This window comes from Kogia breviceps, chromosome 5 (assembly GCF_026419965.1).
Source record: "Kogia breviceps isolate mKogBre1 chromosome 5, mKogBre1 haplotype 1, whole genome shotgun sequence".
Classification (NCBI taxonomy): domain Eukaryota; kingdom Metazoa; phylum Chordata; class Mammalia; order Artiodactyla; family Physeteridae; genus Kogia; species Kogia breviceps.
This window is the reverse complement of record NC_081314.1, coordinates 141,470,095-141,496,066: the sequence shown is the minus strand read 5'-3', so window position 1 is coordinate 141,496,066 and position 25,972 is coordinate 141,470,095. Positions and strand designations below refer to the sequence as shown.

At 42.1% G+C, this 25,972-nt stretch overlaps 1 protein-coding gene across 2 annotated transcripts in view; it reads left to right on the top strand.

Annotated features, from left to right (window-relative positions):
* HLCS (holocarboxylase synthetase) overlaps nt 1-25,972 on the top strand; it is a 195,790-nt gene that overhangs the window by 44,158 nt on the left and 125,660 nt on the right. For both annotated transcript variants that reach the window (XR_010840861.1, XM_059064053.2), the window contains exon 6: nt 11,363-11,634. Coding sequence is in view for 1 of the 2 variants with exons in the window: in XM_059064053.2 (XP_058920036.1) it covers nt 11,363-11,634 (272 nt within the window). In the remaining variant the exon portion in view is untranslated. The remainder of the gene's footprint in view (nt 1-11,362; nt 11,635-25,972) is intronic.

Genomic DNA, 25,972 nt, shown 5'->3' with positions numbered 1-25,972 from the left:
ATCTCTGTTTTACGGGCCCACCCCGGCCTTCTGTGGTCTTCGCTAGTTGGCAGGTAACAACAAAAAATGCAGTAAATCGTGGCTTTTCAAAGCCAGGGCCTGAGGAAAACCTTTACATAATAAAAGGAATACAGTTTAACAGACATTTATTGAGTGCCTACTGTGTCCCAGGCATTGGGGACTGGAAATGACTGACAAGTTCAGCTGGGGGGTGGGGTGGGCGGGGAGGTGGCGGGGAACCTCCCATTCCTGGGGTTTAGATATCGGATGTCCTTTGTCGTAAATCCTTTGGAGTTGCGGCGTTACCATTCCAAGTTTGGTCTGATCACTATGAAAGATCAGGATGTGTGTAAGTTCATCTGGTTGCTGGGCACAGCTTGTGCCCCAGGGCAGAGGTGTGAGAGGCATTCACATCAGAGCGGGACCCCCTCCTTCCCCTTGTGTCCTCTCTGAGCAGTTGTGTCGGGCACTGTCCACTTTACCCTGTGCCCTTGTTCTCTGCCCCTTCCCAGGCTCTGGTTACGCTGGCAGGAGGTGAGAGAGGTGGACGAATTTTCTCTCCGCCCTCTCTGCTTACAGCCCCTGTGGGTAGCTCTGTCCTCTTGCTCCTCCAGGCTTGTTGCTGGTCCAGGTGCTTCCCCATCCCTGCTCTTTCGTTCTCTTAACACTTTTCACAGTTCCTTAAGTAGCCCTTCCATTGAACTCTTGAATATGCCATCCCTTTCTGGCTGAAATCGGAGAGAGGTGAATGGTAACTCACTTAAATGATAAAAATTCGCTTATTTGTGAAAAATGTCTTCGTCTGGGCTTGCCCAAGTAGAACACAGTTGACGGTAGTAGACCCAAGCTTCAGATTTAAGTTTCTCTTACCAAAGTTGAGAAACTTTGCCCACTACCTCTCTTCCTCCAACCCCACCCCAGCTTCAAGCTGCGTGCATGTATTTTATAACTGTTTCATAGTTGCATATTATATATTGAGTTTATATCTTTCTCTGTGTTGCCTTAGGCATTTTGGTAACAGTAAACAGGCTTTTCCTATGTTGCTTCATTTTGGGTTAGCTCCTCTTGCTGAGGACTGTGGAATAGGAATTAGAGCAAGGATTTGGGACCCAGACAGATTTGGTTTCGTGAGTTCAAATTCCAGCTCTGCAACTTACTGTCTGTGTGGTTTGGGCATCATTAACGCTGTCTTATTCCGTTTCTTCTTCTGTAGATGGTGATGATAGTTCTGTGGAATTGCTGTGTGAGGGATGGGGTCCTGGTCTAAAGCACGAGTGTTCCACATGGAGTGAGTGTGCAGTAAATGGTAGCTTTCATACCGTCGATGTAGCCTAGTGCCTGATGGAAACAGAACTTAAAAGTCTTGTTGTGAGAAGTTACCTTAGTGGCTTCCCTTGGTGATTCGCAGGTAAGTCAGGGAGGTAACCTGGGAAAAGTGTAGTCAGGCCCCCTGGTTAATATGCCGGCTGTCCCTCCACTTCCTCTATGTATGCAGGGTGATTCGGCAGGGGGCTAGTGGACTGATTGCAGAGAGGACAGGGAGCCTCTGGGGAGAAAACAGCTTGAGATTTTGAGCCCCCTCTCTCTTTTTAAAGTGAAATTAATTTCATTCACAGTGTTGTGCAACCACACCACTATCTATTTCCAAAGCTTTTTCATCACCCCAAAGAGAAACTCTATACCCGTTAATCAATAACTTCTCATTCTCTCTCACCTCAGCTCCTGGTAACCTCTATTCTACTTTCTGTTTACTTATTCTAGATATTTCACGTAAGTGGAATCATACAATATTTGTCCTTTTGAGTCTGCCTTCTTTCACTTGGGATAATGTTTTCAAGGTTCATTTTTGTCATAGCATCTATGAGAACTTTATTTATTTTTATGCTTGAATAATATTCCATTGTGTATATATACCACATTTTGTTTAACCATTTCTCTGTTCATCTGTCGACTGACGTGGGTTATTTCCAGCTCTTGGCTATTGTGAACAGTGTTGCTCTGAACATTGGTGTTCAAGTATCTGTTCCTGTTTTCAGCTCTTCGGGGTATATACCTGGGAATCGCAGGGTTACACGTTAATTCTCTGTTTCACTTTTTTGAGGAACTGCCAAATTGAACCCCTTGTATTTTTGAGAGTCAGCATTACCAGACTCACTCTGATGAATTAATATGGACCTAACTGGAAAGAAGCATCATCAAGGGCCCCATGGGAGATCTTGCTGGCTTGGTGCCAGACTTGAAACCGGGGCCAGCATGGGTGGTCTCAATCCCAGATGCCTAGGAGCGGAAGAGGTGGTACACAAGAGTCCAGCTGCAGAGTCTGTCCCCCTTGTAATGAAGGCGGTGCTTCTTGACCCAGCCAGTTATTGCCATGTGGGAAAGAGTTTCTGTTTCTTCAAAAGAAGCAGGATGTGAAATGTCCTGATTTTTCTTTTTCTTTCTTCTTTTCTTTTCTTTTTTTGCGGTACGCGGGCCCCTCACCGCTGTGGCCTCTCCTGTTGTGGAGCACAGGCTCCGGACGCGCAGGCTCAGCGGCCGTGACTCACAGCACCAGCCGCTCCGCGGCATATGGGATCCTCCCGGACCGGGGCACGAACCCGCGTTCCCTGCATCGGCAGGCGGACTCTCAACCACTGAGCCACCAGGGAAGCCCTGTCCTGATTTTTAAGTGTTAGAAACTACTTCAAAATGGGTGGGCCAAGTAAAACATTTCTCTGGGTTCGTTTTGGCCCTTGGGTATATGTTGGTGACAGTTGACCTGGATTTCAGCAGTGTGTGGTCACTGAAGCTAGAAGCCCCTCTCGGTCCATTCATTCTGGGGTGAGAGTGCTTGGGCTCGGTGGCTGAGCGTATTTGGGGAGCAGGAAGGCAGGGGCCTTGGGCATCCCAGCTGGGACGCAGTACCGTCCAAGGAGGAATCTGGGCGAGTTAGGCAGGGGTTGATCACACTGCAGTGGGTCCATTGGAACTGAGACAAAAGTGTCTGCGTGGGGAACCAATCAGAACACGCTCATCTCAGACCCTGCCTGAGGCTTTGCTCCGCTTGCTTCTGGTGCTCAGAATAAAAGTTCACCCTGAAGGTTGCCACATGAACCACCCCTGCCTTGAATGAGGTCAGGACCAAAAACAGTTCTGCTCTTTCAGGAGTGTCATCTTTTGATTGTAAAGATCTGCTATGCTATGTGCCTTCGTCACTTCTGTGAAGACACTGAGTGAATGTGAAACTGGCGATGAATATTTTGTTTGTAAAATACCAGTAGTAAGAATTTTTTTTTTTGGTATAAATTTTCATATAAATTCGTCTCCTCCTGTTTCCTCTCATATTTAACCGAGAATGAAAACACCCATAAAAAGAGCTTGTATTCTATGTCTTTGTAGATTCATTTTCTGATTTACCCACTTGTAAACTTATAATGTTGCCTAGCAACTTATAATGTTATGACTGAAGCGCAACTAATCTGATTATTTACAATGAGGCAGATGTGTCTCTGAGATAGAAAACCTTTAAAAATTATGATCAATTATTTGGTGTTTCTTGGGAAAAGGGGCAGCAAAACACAAACAGTTGGTAATAAATATTTTGAATCCAATGCTGAATCAGAGGTATGGCCATGTTTCACCCATTGAATCTTGTTTAGATGGATAAAGTTTAGCCGATAAGACAAGTGATGGGGTGGAATGGCTCTAATGTGACTGGACATAGCATACTGTACATCTTTGTACATCTGCTACACTCCCCGTATGACATGTTAACTAACCATGGAGGAGCCACTTGTGTGTATTTGCACTAAATATAAATTTAAGCATTCATGTCTTCAGAAGTAGGGACACTGGTGTTCTTTTTGGACATTAGTGAGTATAGAGTCTCCTGGACTTCAGGCATTGTTTAGTGTTCCACAAGATTGTTACTATTTGCTTTAAAAAATCAACTTTGGGATGACATATTCAAGAAAATGTACCTATTTATGTGTAGGGTTTGATAAACATATATGCTGGAGTAACCATCTTTGCTATCAAGATAGAAACCATTTGCAGAATCCCACAAAATTCTCTTACTCTGTTTCTCATTCAGTCCTCATCCACTCTCCCACCCCCATGCTCGTCCTTGGGCAATCACTGATCTGCTTTCTATCATTATAGATTAGATTGGTCTTTTCTGGAACTTCATCTAAATTGAGTCGTACAGTACATACTCTTCTGTCTTTTTAAATTTAAAAAAAAATTTTATTTTAATCAGCCTTATGTTTTTGAGATTCATTCATTTTGTTGCCTATATGAGTAGTTAATTCCTTTGTTATTGCCAAGTAGTGTTCCATTGTATAGCTATGCCATAACTTACCTCTTCTCCTGTTAGTGGGCATTGGGTTGTTCGCATTTTTTGGATATTATGAGTAAGGCTTCTATGACCATTCGTGTATAAGTCTTTGTTTGGATGTGTGTTTTTGTTTCTCTTGGTTAAATACCTAGGAATGGAATTTCTGGGTCATGTGGCAAGTGTATATTTAATTGGATAAGAAACTGCCAAACTGTTTTCCAGAATTGTTGTACCATTTTATGTTCCCACCAGTGATGTATGAGAGCTCCAGTTACTTCACATCTTTGCCAACACTAGGTATTGTCAGAATTTAGAAATTTGTTCTTCTCTTTCTGGCTTACTTCACTCTGTATGACAGACTCATACAGAGTGAAGTAAGCCAGAAAGAGAAAAACTAATATTGTATATTAACGCATATATGTGGAATCTAGAAACGTGGTACAGATGAACCCGTTTGCAAGGCAGGAATAGAGACACAGATGTAAAGAACAAACGTATGGATGTATGGGGGGAATGCGGGGAGGGTGGTGGTGGTGGTGGTGGTGGTATGAATTGGGAGGTTGGGATTGACGTATATACACTAATATGTATAAAATAGATAACTAATAAGAATCTGCTGTATAAAAAAATAAATTTAATTTTTAAAAAAGAATTAAAAAACAACCATTCTAACGGGTGTGTAGCAATATCTCATTGTGGTTTTAATTTGTATTTCCCTGGTGACAAATGATGTTGAGCACTTTTCATGGGCTTATTGACCATCTGATGTTTTCTTTTGGCCAAATATTCTTCTGATGTTCTAAGTTGAATTGTTTTCTTATAATTTTGTTTTAAGAGTTTTTTTTTTTTTTTTGCTTCATTCTGGTGGATACAAGTGCTTTGTCAGATATGTGTATTAAGAATAGTTTCTGTCAGTTTGTTGTCTTCATTTTTCTTAACATTAACCCTTGAAGAGCAGCAGTTCTTAGAGTTCTTAATTTTTATAATGTCCAGCTTATCATTTTTTTAAAAATAAATTTATTTATTTATTTTTGGCTGTGTTGGGTTTTCATTTCTGTGCGAGGGCTTTCTCTAGTTGTGGTGCGCGGGGGCCACTCTTCATCGCGGTGCGCGGGCCTCTCACTGTTGCAGCCTCTCGTTGCGGAGCACAGGCTCCAAACGCGCAGGCTCGGTAGCTGTGGCTCACGGGCCCAGTTGCTCCGTGGCATGTGGGATCTTCCCAGACTAGGGCTCGAACCTGCATCCCCTGCATTGGCAGGCAGATTTGCAACCACTGCGCCACCAGGGAAGCCCTATCATTTTTAAAAATTTGATGGTTCATACTTCTTTTGTTGTATCTGAGAAAAGATTTACCTATCCTAAGATCAGGAAGTTTTTCTCCTGTATTTTATTTTAGAAGTTTTATATTTTTACATTTAGGTCTGTGATTCATTTCAAGTTACTTTTGGTATACTTGTAAGGGTCAAGGTGTTTGGGGTTTTTTTTGTTGTTTTTTTTTGCATATGTGTGTCCCATTGTTTCAGCTCAGCACCATGTATTGAAAAGATGATTTTTTTTCAGGTGAATTACCTTGTTGAAAATCAGCTGAACATATATGTATGGTACTATTTCTGGACTCTATTCTGTTTTTAGAAATATATGTCTGTCTGTAAGGAAATACCATACTGTCTTGATTCCTGCAGCTTTATAATAAATCTTGAAGTCAGATAAGGTAAATCTTCCGACTTTTTTCTTCCCAAAATTGTTTTGGTCATTCTAGGCCTATTCTACATCTATGTAAGTTTTAGCAGTAGCTTGCTAGGATTTTGATTGGAATTGCATCGATTCCATAGATCAATTTGGAGAAGAATTGACGTCAATAATATTGAGTGTTCTGATCCATGAACATGGTATATCCCTTCAGTTATTTAGGACTTCTTTAATTTTAAATTCAGTAGTGTTTGTAGTTTTCAGTGTACAGTTCTGGCACATACTTTCGTTAATTTATTCCTAAATGTTTCAGATCTATTGATGCCATTGAAAATGATATTAAAAAAATTAAGACTCCAGATATTCATGGCTAGAAATAAACCCAGTTTTTGTATATTGACCTTGTATTTTGCAACCTTGCTAAAAGTACTAGTTCTAGTACTTTTTTGGTGGATTCCTTGGGGTTTTCATGTTGTGTGCAACATGTCCCAATAGGAAACAAAGGTACATTCACTTTCCTTGAGAATAGCTAGTGTTTCCCTAGTGCTGTGTGGCTGGTTCAAAGGGGCCAACATTTATGTGACTATAAAATGTTGTTTTTGGTTCCACCTAAATTGTATTTAATTAGCCTGAAATCTTAGAGAAAGGTAAATAGTAAATTCTTGAAGTTCAAATGTTAAAAAAATAACATTAATTAGAAGGTTTTAATGAATTTCATTGGAGTGGAATTTGATAGGAGTTGTTTTATTTTCAACAGGACTGATTTGACTTTAACGATTTCATATTTCTTTTTGATGCTATGTATCCATTTCAAGGCCATCTCTTAACATTGCCTTTTCTGGGTTTTCCCTCTTGATATACCTATTTATGTTTCTTACTTGTGGGATGTTTTTGGTAAGGAATTTAATATGCATTTATATGATGAATGCTTATTAAGCATGCAGCATTTGCCAGACTTGGTACCGTGTGCCATGGATACAGTGGGAGCCAGACAGAAACATGCATTTGCTGTCTTTATGGAGCTTACATTCTAGCAAGACAGTGTGACATTGAATAACTGATTATACAAACTATGGAATTACAATTTGAAAAGTGCTATAAAGTCACTAAGTTTATTAAATAGAGTCCTAACTTAGACTGGGACAGGCTGTGGGTTGGAGAAATCTTCCCTAAAGCAGTGACATTTTTGCATGCTCCGATAGTTGTGTTTATAGAGTTCGGTAGACTTGGGAGTAGGGGGTTGGTAATACTACTTATGCCAACCCATTTGCCTTGATATATATGCTCCAAACTTTTTTCTTCAATAGCATTTCTACACTGCCTTAGTGGTCATCGGTAGAGTTAAACCAAGAATCATGAATTAATTCCTTTTCCTTTTATGATAGCAGCTAATTCTGTAGCTCTGAAGTCATCATTGTAACTTAAGTCCATTTGAGAGGACATACCATGCAGATTTGCATCAAACAGGTAGTAATTTTGATACTTCTTGTGACCAGAGTTTTATTCTCCTGTCTGGGGATAATGGGGATGGGTGACCCATGTGTACTCGGTTTTTACTTGACTGCTTAAAGTTGCATTTGACTATAGTGAATATAAATATTTAGGAGAATTATAGGTGGTATACAGTTATATATCTTAATAAGTTCCATGCCTTGTTTTATATCTTTTAAGATTCTCTTTTTTCTGAATAACTTACATGGCTGTAATTAAGTCCTGAAAGATTATATGAAAGAAGTATTTAAAAAAACCCTCATATACCTTGCTTAAATCAATTTTAATTTATTCTGCATATTTGTGCATCTCTAAGTGTTGCTTTCAAAAACAAACAATTTATTAGATGAATGATATATAGATGGCCAGTTGGATAATTTGCTCCATAGGAAATTCCCTGCTTTATTCCTGTCTGAAAGGTCTACCTGCTGCTAGCTGTTTCTTTTTGGTTTTATCTTGATTTTCATAGACTTTGAATGGGGGATTCACATTGCCTATGCCTGCTGAATAACTGTTTAACTCTGCTTGAGTTAATGAAAACTGAAGTTAGTTAAGAAGTGTTTATTGTTCAGATTATTTCCCTCTCTTTTTTTATGATTTAACCTATTCACTGATGTATCTTTAGCCTGTGCAGTGCCCTTGTGAAATCCAGCTGTTCTGGGGAATGTGATGACGGAAATTCGGATTTGTTCGCTTTATACTTTAAGGGCATTGACTAAAGTTTAAGGAGCAGAGTTGGTTATAACTAATGGCCAGGTTTGAGGTTTGGGGGTGTCTTAGTCAATACAGGCTGCTAAAACAGGATAGCATAGACTGGGCAGCTTATAAACAACATTTATTTTTCATACTTTCATTTCTTTTCCTACATTTTAACTCCTCTAGGACAGGGTACACCCTGGCTGGAGGTCTGAGATCAGTGTGCCAGCATGGTTGTTCTGGTGAGGGCCCTCTCCCAGGTTGCAGACAAACATCTTTTTGCTATGTCCTCACTTGGTGGAGAGGGTAAGGGATCTCTCTGGGATTGCCTTTTTAAAAAAAAATTCTATTTATTTATTTATGGCTGTGTTGCGTCTTTGTTGCTGCACGTGGGCTTTCTCTAGTTTCGGCGAGCGGGGGCTACTCTTTGTTGTGGCGCATGGGCTTCTCATTGCAGTGGCTTCTCTTGTTGTGGAGCACACACAGGCTCTAGGCGCACGGGCTTCAGTAGTTGTGGCTTGCAGTCTCCAGAGCGCAGGCTCAGTAGTTGTGACACACGGGCTTAGTTGCTCCGCGGCACGTGGGATCTTCCTCGACCAGGGCTTGGACGCGTGTCCCCTGCATTGGCAGGTGGATTCTCAACCGCTGCGCCACCAGGGAAGTCCTGGGATTGCTCTTTTAAAGGTACTATCCCATTCATGAGGGCTCCACCCTCATGACCTCATCACACCCAAAGGCCCCACCTCCAAATACCGTCACCTTGGGGATTAATTAGAATTTCAACATATGAATTTTTTTAGGATACAAACATTCAGCACATAATAGGGGGTTACTTTTGTAACCTCCAGTAGAGTGTATATTCCTCCTCCAGTAGAGTGTATATTAATTAATGGTGAACAGGGACTATTCGATTTAAAATTGTTCTTGGTTCTTTGTGCAAGGATGGAGAGTTAGTGCTGTAACTCCTGATGGCTCACTCCAGCTTGACCTCTTCCAATGACTTTCCTGGTGCTCGTTCAAGCAGGATCACCCCTGTGCCTGTCTCATATAGCATGTAGCTGTGCGTGGCTGCGTAAAAGCAGAAAATCATGCCGACTGCTCACTCTGAATTCAGATGAACCTTGAATGCTTCTGGTTGCGCATACGATTTTCCCTGCTTCCTTCATTTTCTCACTCTCCCTTCTCAAACCTCCAGCACCTTCTTCCTCCTTTTCACTCTTGGCTGAGCCTCTTTCTTCCTATTTGTAGAGAAGATAGAAGGAATCAGAAGATGATACCACCAGCACCCAGCGCCAGGACTCCCAGCTGTGGGTGGCTTTGGAGCAGGGTGGTGTCAGTGTAGGTCAATTCCCAGGGCTGGCTGTGTAGCCAGCAAGGGGTGAGGGAGGGCTGCGATCCAGTGGGGAAGCTGAGCTGGTGTCCCCAGAGGTGACGTGAGTCCTGCCCGTACCCGTGGATAAAGGGCTCTGCTTTCAAGGCCGACCTCTCAGCTTGATCATTAGGACCCACCCCTTACCTGTTTACCTGTTTTCTTTTCTCCATAGGACCCACTCACATTGTCATAAAAAAAAAATCATGCTGTTATTTCCCTCGTTTAATAACCAAACAAAATCTGTTTTGACCTCATTCCACCCTGTAGCCACTGTCCCATTCTTCTTTTTCCTTTAGAGGAAATTCCTTGGCAGAGTTTCGTCCTTGGGGTCTACAGTTTTTCTCCCTCCCCAGGCAGGCTGTTGGTTACTTCTCAGTCCTCTTCTTACTGCCCTGTCATCCTCTTCTGCCTTCTTGCTGCCTCCAGAAGTGGACTCCCAGGACTTCCAGGACCCTGCGCGCGTGCGCGCGCGCGCACACACACACACACACACACACACACACACAAACACACACACACACACACACACACACACCTCTGAAGATTCTTGTGCTATAATATGTGTCACCCTCTGGGTTTCTTCTGATCACTTCCTTTGAAGCCATTTAACTTGTTCCTCTAACATCTGTATTTTCTACAAATTGGAAGTGAGTTTTAAAGTTTCATTGATAGAATTTAGTTAAATGACATTTCTTTTTTTTTTTTTTTTCTTTTTTTTTTTTTGTGGTACGCGGGCCTCTCACTGTTGTGGGTTCTCCCGTTGCGGAGCGCAGGCTCCGGACGCGCACTCAGCGGCCATGGCTCATGGGCCCGGCCGCTCCGCGGCATGTGGGATCTTCCCGGACCGGGGCACGAACCCGTGTTCCCTTCATCGGCAGGCGGACTCCCAAGCACTGTGCCACCAGGGAAGCCTGACATTTCATCTTTGAAGCTGCTTCTCTTAGGCACGTGGAGCTTTGGGACAGACCCCTGATATTAACAGAAGGACTCCTCTTCTCTTTGGAAGTGCCTGGCATTTGCATGAAGGTGGCCCAGGAGTCCAGATCAGCATTTACTGTGACTGACAGATTGTAATACGTTTTGCACTGGCCTCTCAGGATGCTAACTCCCCTCAACCCTCCCTGATGCTCCACCCCAGGGGGAGGCCCTTGGGGCTTCCAGGGTCCAAGAGGAAGTTGCAACCTCTTGGGAGGGTGGGTAGAGAGCTCTGTACTAGGTTAGATAATATCTCCTGTAGTTCTGACCTCCCCTCCTTGGGGAGGCAAAGAGAAAAGCCTATTTGGCCACCCTGTTACTTTCACTGTTGGTAACGCGTCAGTGTCTGGTGATGGTCAACTTGTCTATGAGAGGAGGTGGAGGTCCTGTAGAGGCTGAGAGCGAATTCTCTAGTATCTTAGTACTTTGTCTTCTGTGACTTTTCACCTAGGTTTTTATTTCCCCAGATGAGATAATGAATTTCCTTGATTTTCTGTAAAATTCATAGAGGACTAGGGAGTCACTAATGAACTCTAGAACTGGAGAGGACTTTTGAGAATTTAGGATATAGTTAGTGTAGGATAGAAATGTACTTATTTCCCTGGATCTTGGTTTTTGAATAGTTTATTTTTATAATATAGGTATACTTAGTTACTTATTGTCTATTGTATAATAGTTTATATGTTCAGACTATGTTAATCTAGCTTTTATTGGTCATGTATTAGGATGTTCTTATATTACCAAAATGGCATTTTCAGGAAAAGCTACCATCATCTAACATAATAGCAAATTATGACCTTTCCATTTCTTTCTTTATGACACAGGAAATCCGGGATCCTCTTATGCAGTGGCTGGGGAAACATGTGGATGCTGAAGGAGTAATAAAATCTAGCAAGCTCTCCCTTAAATTTGTTTCATCCTACACATCTGAAATAGAAATCACCCCATCTGCTATACCTGTGGTGACTGACATAGAGACCTTCTCATCAGAAAATTTTAACTTTGAGATCTACCAACAAAATTTGCAGACAAAGAAACTTGGAAAAGTAATTCTGTTTGCTGAAGTGACACCCACCACAATGAGTCTTCTGGACGGGTAAGTTCTGGCCAGGCTGGCTGCTCTCCTGCTTGGAGGAATCCAGTTACGTTGATCGTTCTCTCTAACCAGTGCTGGGTGAGAGGGATAGAGATTTAGAATGATAACTCTTAATTAAAGCACTAGCAAGATGGGAGTACCCTGTCCTAGAGGAGTTAAAAACGTAGGAAAAGAAATTACAGTTCTTTGGTCAAAGATTTGTGTTTTAAAGAATGGGGGATTTTTGTGCCTTGTGACTCTCTTCGTTTAATCTGGCCTTTCAGAATGTCTTTGGAAAAAAGAACATTATGAAAAAAGATATTTAACAGGTGGCACGGGTGTTCATGTTACCGCTTTACATTTGTGTTGTTATAATCAGTGTTAAGATGTTATAACCAGTTTAAGATGTTTTGCAGGAGTATTAGGATAGCAAATTTGAACGACACGTAAGCTGTGTTAAATTAAATAAATTAGAGCTTTGTACTTTGAAAACCTGTTTTGGTATGTTCCTATCCAATGCATTTTTAAAGCACTCTGTAATCCCATTTGGATGTTCAAAATTTACTCTTATTGCAACTTTTCCTTTTTATTCCTTCTGTTTCATGGACTTTGATTAAAGGTTTAAAAATGGAAAACAGATGAAAGGAATTTTTAAACTCCAAATTAGTCAGTATTAGGTAATACTCTTATGTTAGATAGATAGTTTAAAAAGTAGGGTTATAGAGGGAGTGAATAAGAAAAACACCTTCCTTCCACTTGGGACTAATATTTAAGGAATGTAAGACTCCACCCCCCAGCCCCCCCATTCAGTTTCTTGGCACTTTCACCTGTGGGACTGCACAATTAGACAGATACATAATTCAACATGGAACGTGTGGAAATACTTTAGCTTTTCTTCTTAACAGTAATTTCTGGATTTGCTCGTATGTTGATGTAAACTGATGAGATCATTTTAGGATTTCATGACTGTCATACTCAAAGTCATGGAAATGGCAATTTTAGTGTACGTATAGGATGTAGGAAAAGCGTTAATATTATGGGGGAATTAGCAGCGTGGGGAGGTGAAGTGAGAAGGGGAATATGAGCAATGGGAATGAACAGCTCTTGTTGCCCGAGTTGTTTTGTGTTGTCATAGGTACTTTTTATTTTTCTTCAGAGTTCCCATCCTCTCCTGCCCCTACTCCCCTCCCCCCGCCAACCTCTTGAGTCCCTGTAGAGAAGAAGACACCCGTATTCGTATGGAGCAGTTATTACTTGCTTGTACAGATTCTGTGATAATCTTTTGTTACTGCAGTGAACTATATTATATCGAAAAGGTGACTCATTATAATCATATTTTCCAAATACAAAATCAGACACAATATTTAACAAAAGATTTTGGGAGGTGAAATTCAGATGGAAAAACGTTGGCACTTCCAGGCCATTTTGGTTGTTCTTGTGGACAACAGTGAAGAATATTTTGTGTTGGGGACATCTCGAAACTTTGAGACGACCGCTCCCGAGTTTGGGCAGTGTATTACCCAGAGGGCTGCGGGTGCCTTGCTAGGGCGGGCACACCGAGGCTCCTGTGTAATCGTATGGCTGGGTCTCCTTATACCCTGGTGAGGCTGCATTTTAGGATGGAAAATAAATGCCGTGTAAATAGCAGTTTTATTACGCTTGAATATCTGTAAGTTCATTTTTGATATTGAACTTTTTTTGAAAAATGAAAATTCCACCTTAAGCAACTTGGGTCTATAAAAGTGTGCTTGAGCTCGACAATAGTGGAGTTGGGAAACTTCTGTAGGGTTAAAGGTTGTTATTTTTACAAAAGAGAAACATTTCAGCTTTTCCAAAGAGCATTTAGGAATCTTTGTTTCTTTTCTTGTCTGGTCTCCAGAGTGTGGATGGTAAAATGGCTTTGATGATTACTAATGAAGCTCTGCTTCACATGGAGCAGATGTTGAATAAGCGGTCGTCTTTCACCATGACTTATCATAGATGTCCTCTTCCACTGCACACGTGGGTTCCTTCCTAACACTGGGAGAAAGGTACTCACTGCAGCCTACTGAGTCAGTGAGGCTGGTGAGAGGTTTCTGGGTGGCTGTAGCCTTTTTTAGAAGGAATTTGAAGTGGTCACCTTGGTGTCAAAAGCTCCCAAAATTGTCCACAAAGGGGTCATGAGATAGGTAAATGTAACATATTGATTATTATTTTCTAAGAGGAAGAGTGAAGACATTTCTACAGCTAACATTATATTTGATCCTACAAATGAGCTACTCTTATGGAAGCAGTATATTGTTGTGGTTATAACAACAATAATAGTAGCTAATAGGTATTGAAAGCTTTTATCTTCCATACACTGCTTTTATGTACTTTATATGTATCGACTAATTTCATACATCACACCAGTGTGTAGATTGCTAGGTAACAGAATTTATTGTATGTGGAATTGTCCCTATTTCTGATAAACACTGACATTTTCAGATTTCAGAGCTTTTCCCTATAATGATACAGACTCTAACAGACACGTGGTCTGCCTCCCAAGCTACCGAAGGCCAGGCCTCGATTGAATGCTTTGCTGCTGCATGACAGTGTTCATTAGCGGTGAGCTGGTGAGACCCATGTCCTTGCCAGCTGCCCCTGCCCAGATCCCCTCTGCATTTTTAGGCCTGTTTTTTGTGACAAGCACAAGATCTGAGCCCTAAGCACATCCCATTCAGGTACCAATTTCTAGGTCAGTTGGGATTAGGTTCAACTGTGTGAGACAGTGATCCCCCAAATTAAAGTGGCTTAAACAGGATTGAAGTTTTTTACTGTATATGGAATGGACTGAGATGGACAGCCTAGGGCCGACTGTGGCTCACAGTGTCCAGGACCCAGTTGAGTTGCTCTGTCACCCTCAACAAGTGGTCCAAGAGGTGACCCACTCATTTATATTCCCCCTCATTTTAGCTGGTAAGAGGAAGGAGTGGGGACAGTAGCGTGTGCCCCCATTCTTTTTTTAAAAAATATTTTTTTAAAATTTATTTATTTTGTATTTATTTTTGGCCGCATTGGGTCTTCGTTGCTGCACGTGGGCTTTCTCTAGTTGCGGCCAGCGCAGGCTACTCTTTGTTGTGGAGCACTGGCTTCTCACTGCAGTGGCTTCTCTTGTTGTGGAGCACGGGCTCTAGGCATGGGCTTCAGTAGTTGTGGCACCCAGGCTCAGTAGTTGTGGCTCGCGGGCTCTAGAGTGTAGGCTCAGTAGTTGTGGCGCATGGGCTTAGTTGCTCTGCGGCATGTGGGATCTTCCCGGACCAGGAACCCGTGTCCCCTGCATTGGCAGGCAGATTTTTAACCACTTTGCCACCAGGGAAACCCGCCCCCATTCTTTATGGACTCTTTCAGAAGTTGCTCATGATATTTTTATTTATATCCCAGGGCTAGAACCTGGTCACATGACCATATTAACCTACAAAGAAGGCTAAGAAATAACTGTGGTCTTTCTACTTCGCACCCATGAATCCACTGAATATTAGGGTTCTATTACCATGGAGGAGAGGAGGTAGGTAGTAGAGGACACTTAGAAGTCTTTGAAACAAGCATGTACTTTCTGTTTATTGGACTCCTAAAAAAAAATAACAGGAGGCCTTTAGGTAGCATATACATTATGATGGCTCCAGTGCTTGCAAAATTTAAAATCATAGGTGGAAATAACTATTTGACAGGTAACTCTGGTTTTATTTCACTGCTTGTTTAGTGCCATTACAGGTATTTTCTTGTGTTATTTTATTTTATTTTATTTTTTTTTGCGGTACGTGGGCCTCTCACTGTTGTGGCCTCTCCCGTTGCGGAGCACAGGCTCCGGACGCGCAGGCTCAGCATCCGTGGCTCACGGGCCCAGCCGCTCCGCGGCATGTGGGATCCTCCCGGACTGGGGCACGAACCCGCATCCCCTGCATCGTCAGGGGGACTCTCAACCACTGCGCCACCAGGGAAGCCCTCTTGTGTTATTTTAAATCCAGGAGGATTTGGAAATTTTTCTTTTAACAAATTATTGGAGGATATATATTTTTCTTTGACCACAAACCCAGCTTAAACTACTGTGGCACTGAGGTGGCATTGAAAGCTTTCATTTGATCTCTGGATAAGGGAGTGCGCTGGTCTTGAAGCCGTGAACCACCACTACCATCACCTCCTGCCCCACCCTGTGAATTTTAAAGCTATGTTAGTGGTTCTGGGGAGGAGGAAGAGCTCTGGGGAGGAGGGGTGGCGGAGGAAAGTATGGGAGTTGCTTGCTGATTACGTCATGGTACTGTGGACTCCCCCTCCAGAAATAAAAAGCAAAAACCATGTGAATGAGTGGTGTTTCCTTGATAGTCTGACTTGGCTGTGCCACCCAACCAAGTCTGGTTGGAAGAGGTAATTTTACCCTGTATCCCGCATCCCAGTCCTTTTTTCTGACACATACTTCTGACCATGAAATGCATTTTCTACTCTGTTGTCAGGGTAACACCTTTTGGATGAAATGTTGGTTTTGATTGACTTAGGCGGTCTTTCTTTTTTTTCCTGCTGTGCTATTTCCTGGTAGGTTTCCCAGTGACCAGTTAGCTCAGCTGGTTGGGTAGAGACCCAGGGCTATGGGTTTAGTACTCTGTCTGGACCAGTGGACTTTACCGTGTTCCATGGTCAGTCCTCTAGCTACAGACCCAGGAAGCCATTTGAAACTGTGAGCCGTTGTTGGTGGGTCCTTCCAGACAAGGGGGTGTGGGTGGGCCACTGCTCATCCCTCGTCACTGCTGGACAAGTGCCTCCAGGTGCCCGCTGTGCCCTGGTTCGGTCAGGAGTGCTGCACATCTTGTTGAATCTCCTGATAAGCGCTGACTGACCCTCAGCTGTGGGGAAGGCGGGAGGGGAGAGGGCTAGACCTTGGAGCACCAGTTTTAGGGTAACTGAGTCATTGTGACAGTTGTGGGATCCTCCTTTATTTGACTGATAGTATCTTTTTTGATGACTTGCACCAAGCCTCTGTCGGGTATCGAAACTACTTATGTGTGTTGAGCCAGATGAACACAAACTTGTTTATACTGATTCCCTTTGCATACTTGTACATCCCGACTAAACTGGCCACGGATGGGCTATTTTTTATTTGTAAAGAGTAACTTAGATTCCTTTATTACGTAAGTTTATCTTCTAACCGTTGTTTTAAGTCCTTTGATTTTTCAGGCTTAAGTTTCCCTTCATCATACATGGAATAAGCATTTACGGAGTGCCTGCCGTACGCCAGGCACTGTGTTAGGCACCGGAGAGAGAATGTGGGGAGTGTACTGTCTTTGCCTCACAGTGCATTGGAAGATGCAGATCCCAGTGCACAGTGAGTTCATACAGATCTGTGCACCCTTGGTCTGAGCCTGGTAGTTCGGGCAGAAAGAGAGAAGTAGGCACAGTAGATAACACGATGCTGGGAGAGAAGTAGACTGGTCAGTGACGTTTTTGGAGCAGTTACTGTGTCAGGCATTGTCCCTAATGCCTAAAGCTCACAGTCTGGTAGGGAAGTGCTGGAACTTAGGACTTTATCACCAGCTATCTGTGTAACCTTGGCAGTCTCACCCTGCTGGGCCTTGCTCTCCTTAACTGTGAGATCTGGGCACTAGACGCACCCCAGCTCCTTTGATCAAATGATCCTGGAGTCACAATCCTATACCCCGCCAAGCCTTTCTGGCTCTCAGTAACCTGCAGTGCCTTTAGAGGGCTGAAATGGTTTTGTGAACTAGCTTCATGTTAGTTGAGGAAAACTTGCATTGGAAACAGTTGACTTTCTACAAGCAAAGGGAAAGAAATGGAAAGCAATCCCATAAAGTCATTAAAAATATATTTGGGGGAAATTGCACTGGGGAGAAGAGCCAGCATCGTTTAAGAAAGACGGTATTTTTGTTTCACAATTTGGGGCCAGTCGCAGGCTTTCACCTCTATGCATCCGTGTCTGGTCAGAGTCCCAGACGCCTCTTTCTGCCTTTCTTCCCTTCTGACTCTGCTCCCCAGCTCTCTCTGCTGCGCACCCTCCTCCCCAGAAGTTGAGGCCTGAGAGGACAGAAATTGGACTGGAACTAATTTAATGGCTGAGTGACCTCACAGTAGAGAAACAGCCGGATCCTAATAGGGGTCTTTGTCTACATTTCCACCCTGGCTGGTAGCATGCCAGTCAAGAGTCAAGCTAGAGACACAGGTGGAAGCGATTAGACCTGTCATAAGGTTTGAAAAATTGATTCTGGAGGCGAAGTGAATAGATTGAACTTGACAGTGTTGTCCTAAAGATTCTAAGGGAAAATTCTGTAGTTTAATTTGAAATCCCTTGATTATTCATTAGCTTTCCAGATGGCTTTTGTTGATGTTTTACATATTAATGCCTGTATTGTGTTATTGGTGCGCTCTTAATGTGCACATAGGTAATGAGCAAAGAATAAATACATTGGTAAGTGTCCCAAATTAATGGGATGTTAGCCTAATTGTGAAATAAAGGGTTTTTAAGAAGTTGATTGCTTTGGAATAATTAGCGTGAGCTTTTTATAGGCCAATTTGGTACTTTTAAAGTGAAAATTATTGGAGAGTTTTAAAGAAACCTTCATTTTAATGTTTACTTCTAAATTAAGGTTTAGAATGTAACTCCAGCCTTTGACTGCAGTGGTCATGACTAAAGAGTTATTCTGGCCAGTTCTCTATCACATGCTTGTTTTTGGTCTCAATTCAACACCTGAATAAGTTAACCTTTCACATGCCAAGCTCCTGGAATTGAATTATAAAATGGCCTGTTATTTTCCTGAAATGTCTCCATATTAATTTTTAGTATTCTAGGATGTTTATTTTTACATTTTTGTAACTAATTTTTTTTAAGTAAGGCAAACATTGTGACGCTTGCCGTTTTGTGATGGTTAACAGTGTGTTCTTAAATTTAGATAGCATCTTCATTAGAATTGGACCTTCTTTCTGTCTCTCTCTCAATGTTGAAAAACGTTTAACAACCTGAAAGGTCCCAAGTTTTACGGTACGGGAGAGTGAGACTGAATGTGACCATCAAGCTGATGCCGTGAGAGTGATGAAACCCTTCAGGGGCCCTTGGACAAGCCGCCCAGCCATCGTTCTGGTTCTCCTGTGCTCGGGAACACAGTGGGAGCCCTTCCCCTGGAACCCTTCTCCAAACTCCCAGCACAGCACAGCCTTTTGCATGTTCTCAGTGGTGTGTGACTGTCTTAATCTTTCAAGGGTATGTATAGCAGACTTTTAGGTAAAAAGTAGATCGTAAGGTAGGGTATCCATTGTGGGAGGTATTTGTAGAAACTGCGTAGTTCCCCACATTTCACATGACTGACGATCAAGCATCGTGGTTGACCTAGGGGCTTAGAGCTTAGGGTGGAGTATTGCTGCCCTGGGTTGGAATCCCATTTCCACCTTTTACTGCATGACTAACCTTGGGCAAATCAGTAACCTTTCAAGCTTCCATTTCCTTACCTGTATGAAGTAGCTGGTAACAGTCTCAGCTTTTTAATTTTCTTTTCTTTCCAAGTTCAGTCACTCTGCCAATTTCTCTTCAGCACCAGCTATGTGCAGGACTCTGCACTAGGCCCTGGGACCCAGTTGGGGATACAGTAGAGGTGGGACCTTCCCTCCAGAAGCCTGCATTCCACTCCAGGATAGGGTGAGGCTGTACTGAAATACATCTGCAAAGCTTTTAGTGCATAGCTCATATTTATTGATCTCTCTTTATTATTTAAGCTTTAGATATGATTCTTTTTTACCTTTTTTGACCAATGCATTCTTCCAGCGGCGGTGCTGTGAGCACCCGTGAAACAAATCAGTGTCAACTTGGCTCAAGAGCGTGATGTGCGTGTTTTCTTGGGGTCGAGTTTTTGTTGAAGATTTTGACAGTTTTTTCTCATCATACTAGAAGCACAGTGGCTCATCACTGGTTATTGTTTTGGGAAAAATGTTTTGTTTGAGTCCAGCTTTTCTTGAAAGATGAGAAAATATAGTTGACTGTCTCTGTGTTTCCCTTAAAATATGTGCAGCCAGTTCTCTCTCTCTCTCTTTTTTTTAAACCAAACTTTCTCTTTATTTAGATCTTAATACTTTATCATTTTCCTAGGTAACAAGTGTCAGCTCAAAAGAGCCAAAACGTCAACAATTTGAATGTAATTATCAGTCCCATGGGTATGCCTTGTGCATTACTCATATCTTCCTCTAGAGCCCTAAACCTTTTGTGTCAGTCAGAATGCATGGATTTGATATGGTTTCATTCTCTTGAATTTCCTTAAACATCTCTGATATTTATTACTCTGCAGGAGTGCTTGATTTTATATTTGATATAGTATAAATGTCTCTGTTATAGTTAAAACCGTAATAAAAGACCACAAAAGGTAATGCAAGGTAAAGCAGGGTCTGTGGCTAGAAAAGGCAGTCAGTAAAGACGGTGACAGGCAAGTTTCTTTTCCTCAGTCTAGATTTATCTTAGGGAGAAAACCAAGACTATTAACTATAGTTTAGAAGGGAGTTGAGTCTTCTGATGGGTGGGGTGTTTTCTGCTGCAGTTGTTGAGTGCAAAGGAGTTATTCCTTAGCCACAGAGCCATTTACATGACGTTGGGGTACCCAGAGTGAGCCTCTTAGAAATATGCCTTACACTGGGCGGGCCAGCATGGGCTGCTGATAGCAGCACAGGCCTTGGCTACTGGCCTGGGATGAACTTCATGACTTCTCATCTTAAAATGTATAAACTGTAGTGATGCCCATTCAGGGGTGCCACTCATGTTGCGGGGGTCAAAGGGAATAGTGCAGTGTAAAACCTGTCGAACAGCTTCTGACATGGACTGGGTGGGTGGTCAGCAAGGGCTGGTTTAATCTCCCCTTTGCCTACCAACTGAGATGGGCGCTTTTCCCATATGGAGACTGCTGATGGCCACCTATTTGGAAATAGCAAAAATGAAGACTGAGAATATGTTCCAAGGTTCTAATGCAGCAAGAAATGTACGACAAGAAAACAGCATTTTAAAAACTTGGTTAGATGACAATATGGCTAGACCTTGAGGACATTATGCTAAGTGAGGTCAGTCAGAGGAAGACAAGTACTGTATGATATCACTTATATGTGGAATCTAAAAAAGCCAAACTTATAAGAACAGAAAGTAAAGTGGTGGTTACCAGGAGCTGGAGGGTGGGGGGCTATAGAGTGGATGTTTCTTAAGGATATAGACGTGCACCGAGTAGAGATCTAACGCATAGTATAGTGGATGTAGACAACAAAATTGTATTATAATCATCAAACTTGCAAGAGACCAGAACCTAATTATTTCAACCGCTAAAAAGAAATGATAATTAGGTAACATGAAAGAGGTGCGAATAATTGCTACAGTGGCAGTGATACTACAATATGTAAATGTGTCAAATTAACATGTACACCTTGATTTTACACAGTGTTATGTCTCAAATATATATCAGTTAAAAATTAAACACTTTGCTAAACAGAAAAAACCCAAAAACTTAGTTTATGAATTAACATTAATTTATATGTGGAAAAAAATTTAAATATTATTAGAATTTAGTGTTCATGACACTTCAAGTCTGCCTGCTCGCTGGTATACATGTGGTGGGAAGATGGAGGCTGAGCTCTGGGATGAAAAATGTATCTTGGTAAAAATCTGTAGATGTGTTAGACAGTCAAGCAGATATTTCTCTTTGCCCCTATTCAGCATCCCTCTCCCCTATTACCATTTCTCCCCTGACTTTGCTTTGTGATTTACTTAGAAAAACTTCTGTTTTTCTTCCAGATAAAACACTACCTGTTTTTGAGGTGAGGGTTGATTTGCTTTCATCTACTCCTTCAAAATCTTTTGCACACCTACCATTTGGGCAGACATGCTTGGCGTTCTGAAATACCCTTGTTTCTGCTTTTTTTGTTCTGGATAGAAGCATGTTCTGTTTCTGCACGATGGGTATTCCATCATGTTGAGATCGCAAACAGCACATTTTTTCTGCATTGCACAAGGAGTCATTCATCATTTTCATTTTTTGTTTGGTTCTGCCACAAGAGTATTCAAATTAGTGAGAAGGAAAGTGATGAAGTCATCGCCTGGCAGGGAAGTATTTCCTTGAGATGTGGGAAGGGTAGGGGAGACAAGAGAACGGCAAGGAATTATGGTGAGGTCTGCACCTACCTTTTTCCAGAGGTCACCTGGATGCTAATGTAGTTTTCACAGTTTAAAATTGGATAATATGAGTATATGGAATATACTTCAAAATGAAATTACACAGTAGGGTGGCAGTGTCAACAACCCTGGAAACTTAGGCTGTAACTTTATCTCTGTCATTTTGACATACCAGCTTTGTGACGTTGGGTGAAGCACTCAACCTCTCTGGGCCTCTGTAAAATGGGAGGATTGTACTAGATCCATGGCTTAATTATCTTTTTAAAGCAATAAATCCCCTTTCAAATGAAATACCCTGCTGTGCAAATGGGGCTGGGGAGCCTAGGTTCCTTAGGGCATGGTGTCAAGACCACTGGCCAAAGTCCTTAGAACGAACACTCAGGCCCAGCTGACTGGGGAGAGTTATATCTTTTATTTTTCTTAATAGGCATGCGCTTTATTTTTTATTTCTTTAATTTTTATTGGAGTATAGTTGCTTTACAATGTTGAGTTAGTTCCTGCTGTACAACAAAGTGAATCAGCTATACGTATACATATATCCCCTCTTTTTTGGATTTCCTTCCCATTTAGGTCACCACAGTGCATTGCGTAGAGTTCCTTGTGCGATACAGTAGGTTCTCATTAGTTATCTATTTTATACATAGTATCACTAGTGCATATATGTCAGTCCCAATCTCCCAATTCACCCCCCTGCCCCTTGGTATCCATTCGTTTGTTCTCGACGTCTGGAGAGTTATGTCTTAATGGCAGGCCGGCTGGTTGGTCTTCTTACACCCTACCCTGCCTCATTCCTGAAGGGTTTAAGGCAGTGGGGACTTAAGTCAATCTCTCTTGAGGTAAGTTCTTTCTGCTTTCGGTAGGAGTAGCACCATGCAGTCAAGTGGATTACAGCGGGCTTCTTTGGCTGTAAGGTGTCACGTCAGAGTATGTGTGTATCATTCGTGAAACTCAGCATCATTCAGAATTTCAAGACTTCTCCAGACTAATAATTGTGGTGACTGAGTAACTGTGGTTCTCTTCTGGAACCCAGAGAAACCTGGGTGGGTTCCATACGCGTGTTAAACTCAGCAGCGTTTGTGTTTGGCCGGGGGCGGGGTGGGGGGTGTTGGGGGTGTGATCATCCAGGTGGTTATTCAGATGTCTCCAATTAGAGATGAGCAGTGTTTGAGAGGAAGAGTCTGCTGGGATTGCTTCCATTTCAAACACCTAGAATCTAAGAGCCAGAAGATACCATGGAGTGAAGAACTCAGCTGTGGTGAATGCCCCTGTGTTCACCAAAGCCGCTGGTGTGGCTGGGGAGGTGCAGTGGGTGGGGCGGCAGTGGTGGGCGTGGCAGAGCAGGAGTTGGGCAGCTACGTAGTTGTCCCGGATGAGGTCTTGGCCACCATTTTAGATGTTGAAGGTTCATGAAAGTTTGCTTGGCTCATTAATAGAGAGAGTGTAGAATCTGCCCTGGAAGGGAAGCATGGGCCACCTCTGCCTGAACGACGGTGGGGAGTCTGAGGTGGAGGATTCATACAAGCTGTGGCTTTCTCCCTGCCCTCCTGCAGTTTTACACTTGTAATCTTCCGTCCTACTTCTGAAAATATGTTACGGCACCTTCTCTTTTTAGAATTTAAACACAGTGAAATGTAATGTGATTCTTGACATTCTGTGTTGTTTGTGGAGGTAATACAAGAACCCTGGATGTTGCCAGCCAGGCTTGTGAATGTAGTATGTAGAGCTTGTCGTACAGGAAATTGGTTTTTGTTTTTGTTTAGAAGCTCAATTAAAATGCCCCCTGTAGTTCTTAATTCACGTTTTGTTCCTTTCTGTTCCCTTGCCTTGTCTTCTCGTCTCTTCTTTTTGATGCAAAGCATAAGTACCTCCCAAGTGTTTAAGGTCCTTAGAGGTCTTCTTGGAGCACTCCCTCCAGGTCCTTGTAAGATTATAGGCAGTTTCACATTTTTACTGTGGCACCTGGAAAACTGCCACGAAACAGAAAGACATTTTCCAGCATGACATTGTCATAATTGGGATAGAATGAAGATTTGACACCAACTAAGGCCGAAATCAGACCAAGAGCGTATCACAAAACTCTTAGATCGGGGCTTCCCTGGTGGCGCAGTGGTTGAGAGTCCGCCTGCCGATGCAGGGGACGCGGGTTCGTGCCCCGGTCCGGGAGGATCCCACGTGCCGCGGAGCGGCTGGGCCTGTGAGCCATGGCCGCTGAGCCTGCGCGTCTGGAGCCTGCGCTCCGCAACGGGAGAGGCCACAACAGTGAGAGGCCCGCGTAGCACACACACACAAAAAAACAACTCTTAGATCTGGGAGGTGCCTGAAAGGCCACAGTCTCTCCTTCCTGCACGCTGACGGTGAGCAGATTGCTGCCATTCGTTTCAGTGAATGAATATGTATTGGTCTCTTATAACTTGAGGCAGCTCATTCCAGTCATCATAGGATAGTGCTGTCTCCCAGGAAGGGTCCTTTTAAACGCATCTTATTACAAACAAAAAAGAAATCTGGCTATGGATCCAAATAGAGAAAACTTAGTTTTCTCCCAAATGATAGTTAAGATATTTGTTAATTAGTTAAGATAGTTTAAGATATTTATAGATAGCTATTATGGCCTTCCTTACTTCCATGCCATCTTTTTTCTAAGTATCTTCAGTAATAAACATTTCTTTATATCTCCATGTTGGAGATCAAAACTTTAGGTTTAAAGGACCAGAAACCTTGATAGAAAGCCAGTCACGATGCATAAAACTACTCAAATTTATTTTTCTCAAAATATTTTTCAACTATAAAAGAATTCTTGTTCATTATAGAAAACTTAGAAATATAATAATTTATAACAAGGAGATGAAAATTATCTCTAACCTCACCACCTGTAAGAGATCGTATTAGGACTTTCCTGGTGGCACAGTGGTTAAGAATCCGCCTGCCAATGCAGGGGACACGGGTTCAATCTCTGGTCCGGGAAGATCCCACATGCTGCGGAGCAGCTAAGCCCGTGCGCCACAACTACTGAGCCTGCTCTCTAGAGCCCGCGAGCCACAACTACTGAAGCCCATGTGCCTAGAGCCTGTGCTCCGCAACAGGAGAAGCCATTGCAATGAGAAGCCCGCGCACTGCAATGAAGAGTAGCCCCCGCTCGCTGCAACTAGAGAAAGCCCATGCACAACAATGAAGACCCAATGTAGCCAAAAATAAATAAATAAGTAAATTCATTTAAAAGAGAGATCATATTAATCTTCTGCTGTATTTCATACTACTCTTTCATCCTCCTCCACACATAGGTAAAATCGTGATTATATTGTATATGAAATAAGCATTTCTCATTCAATCAAATGGTCTACTGAAAACATGTCTTTCACTGGGTGCATACAGTTTGACCGTAATTTATTTAAGCAATCTCCTATGAATGCATTCCTGTTATTTCCAGTGTTTTCCTATTATAAATAATAAGCATATTTCTTTTTGAGCCAACAGTTCTATATAAATCTTTAGTGATTCCATTACAATATTTCTTTTCTAGAAGAAAATTGGAAAAAATTGGAAAATTGAACAGGATGAGGCTAATAATATTTCTTGTTATTTATAGTATTTCATTATGTTATATAATTATTCTACATTTATTTTATCTTTGTCCACAGAGATGTTATAATAATACCTAACATTAATATGGCATTTACTACATGGCAGGTACTGTGCATTCTTTCTATTCAGTCCTTACCAAAACCCTATGAGAGACATACGTTATAGTTTCCATTTTAAGAGATGAGGGAGCTATTGCTTAGAGAATTTAAATGGCTTGGCCAGAGCCACAAAAAGTGTTAAAATGGCAGAAGCAGCATTTAAAAGATTTGTCTCAAGAGCCTTAAGTCTTAGCCCCAAATACTATACCTCCAACAGATGCTGCTGAAATCCTAATATACTAGATGCCCATACTTCTAACATCTACGTATATACTAATGGGGTTACAAAAAGAAATCAGACTGGCTGACATGTCTAATTCTTAGTGATTTTCTACGAAAAATTGTAAATGAGATGTGTGGTGGAAAGTGCTGTAATAGGAGTTCTAAGTTCAAGTTCTTGAGCTTACTAGTGAGACCACTTACTTAACTTGGTTGTTCCTCTGTACTGTTATCAGTAAAATATGGGCAATAATGCCTGTATGAATGGGTCGTGATCTGGATTAAATTAAATGGTATATATGAAAAT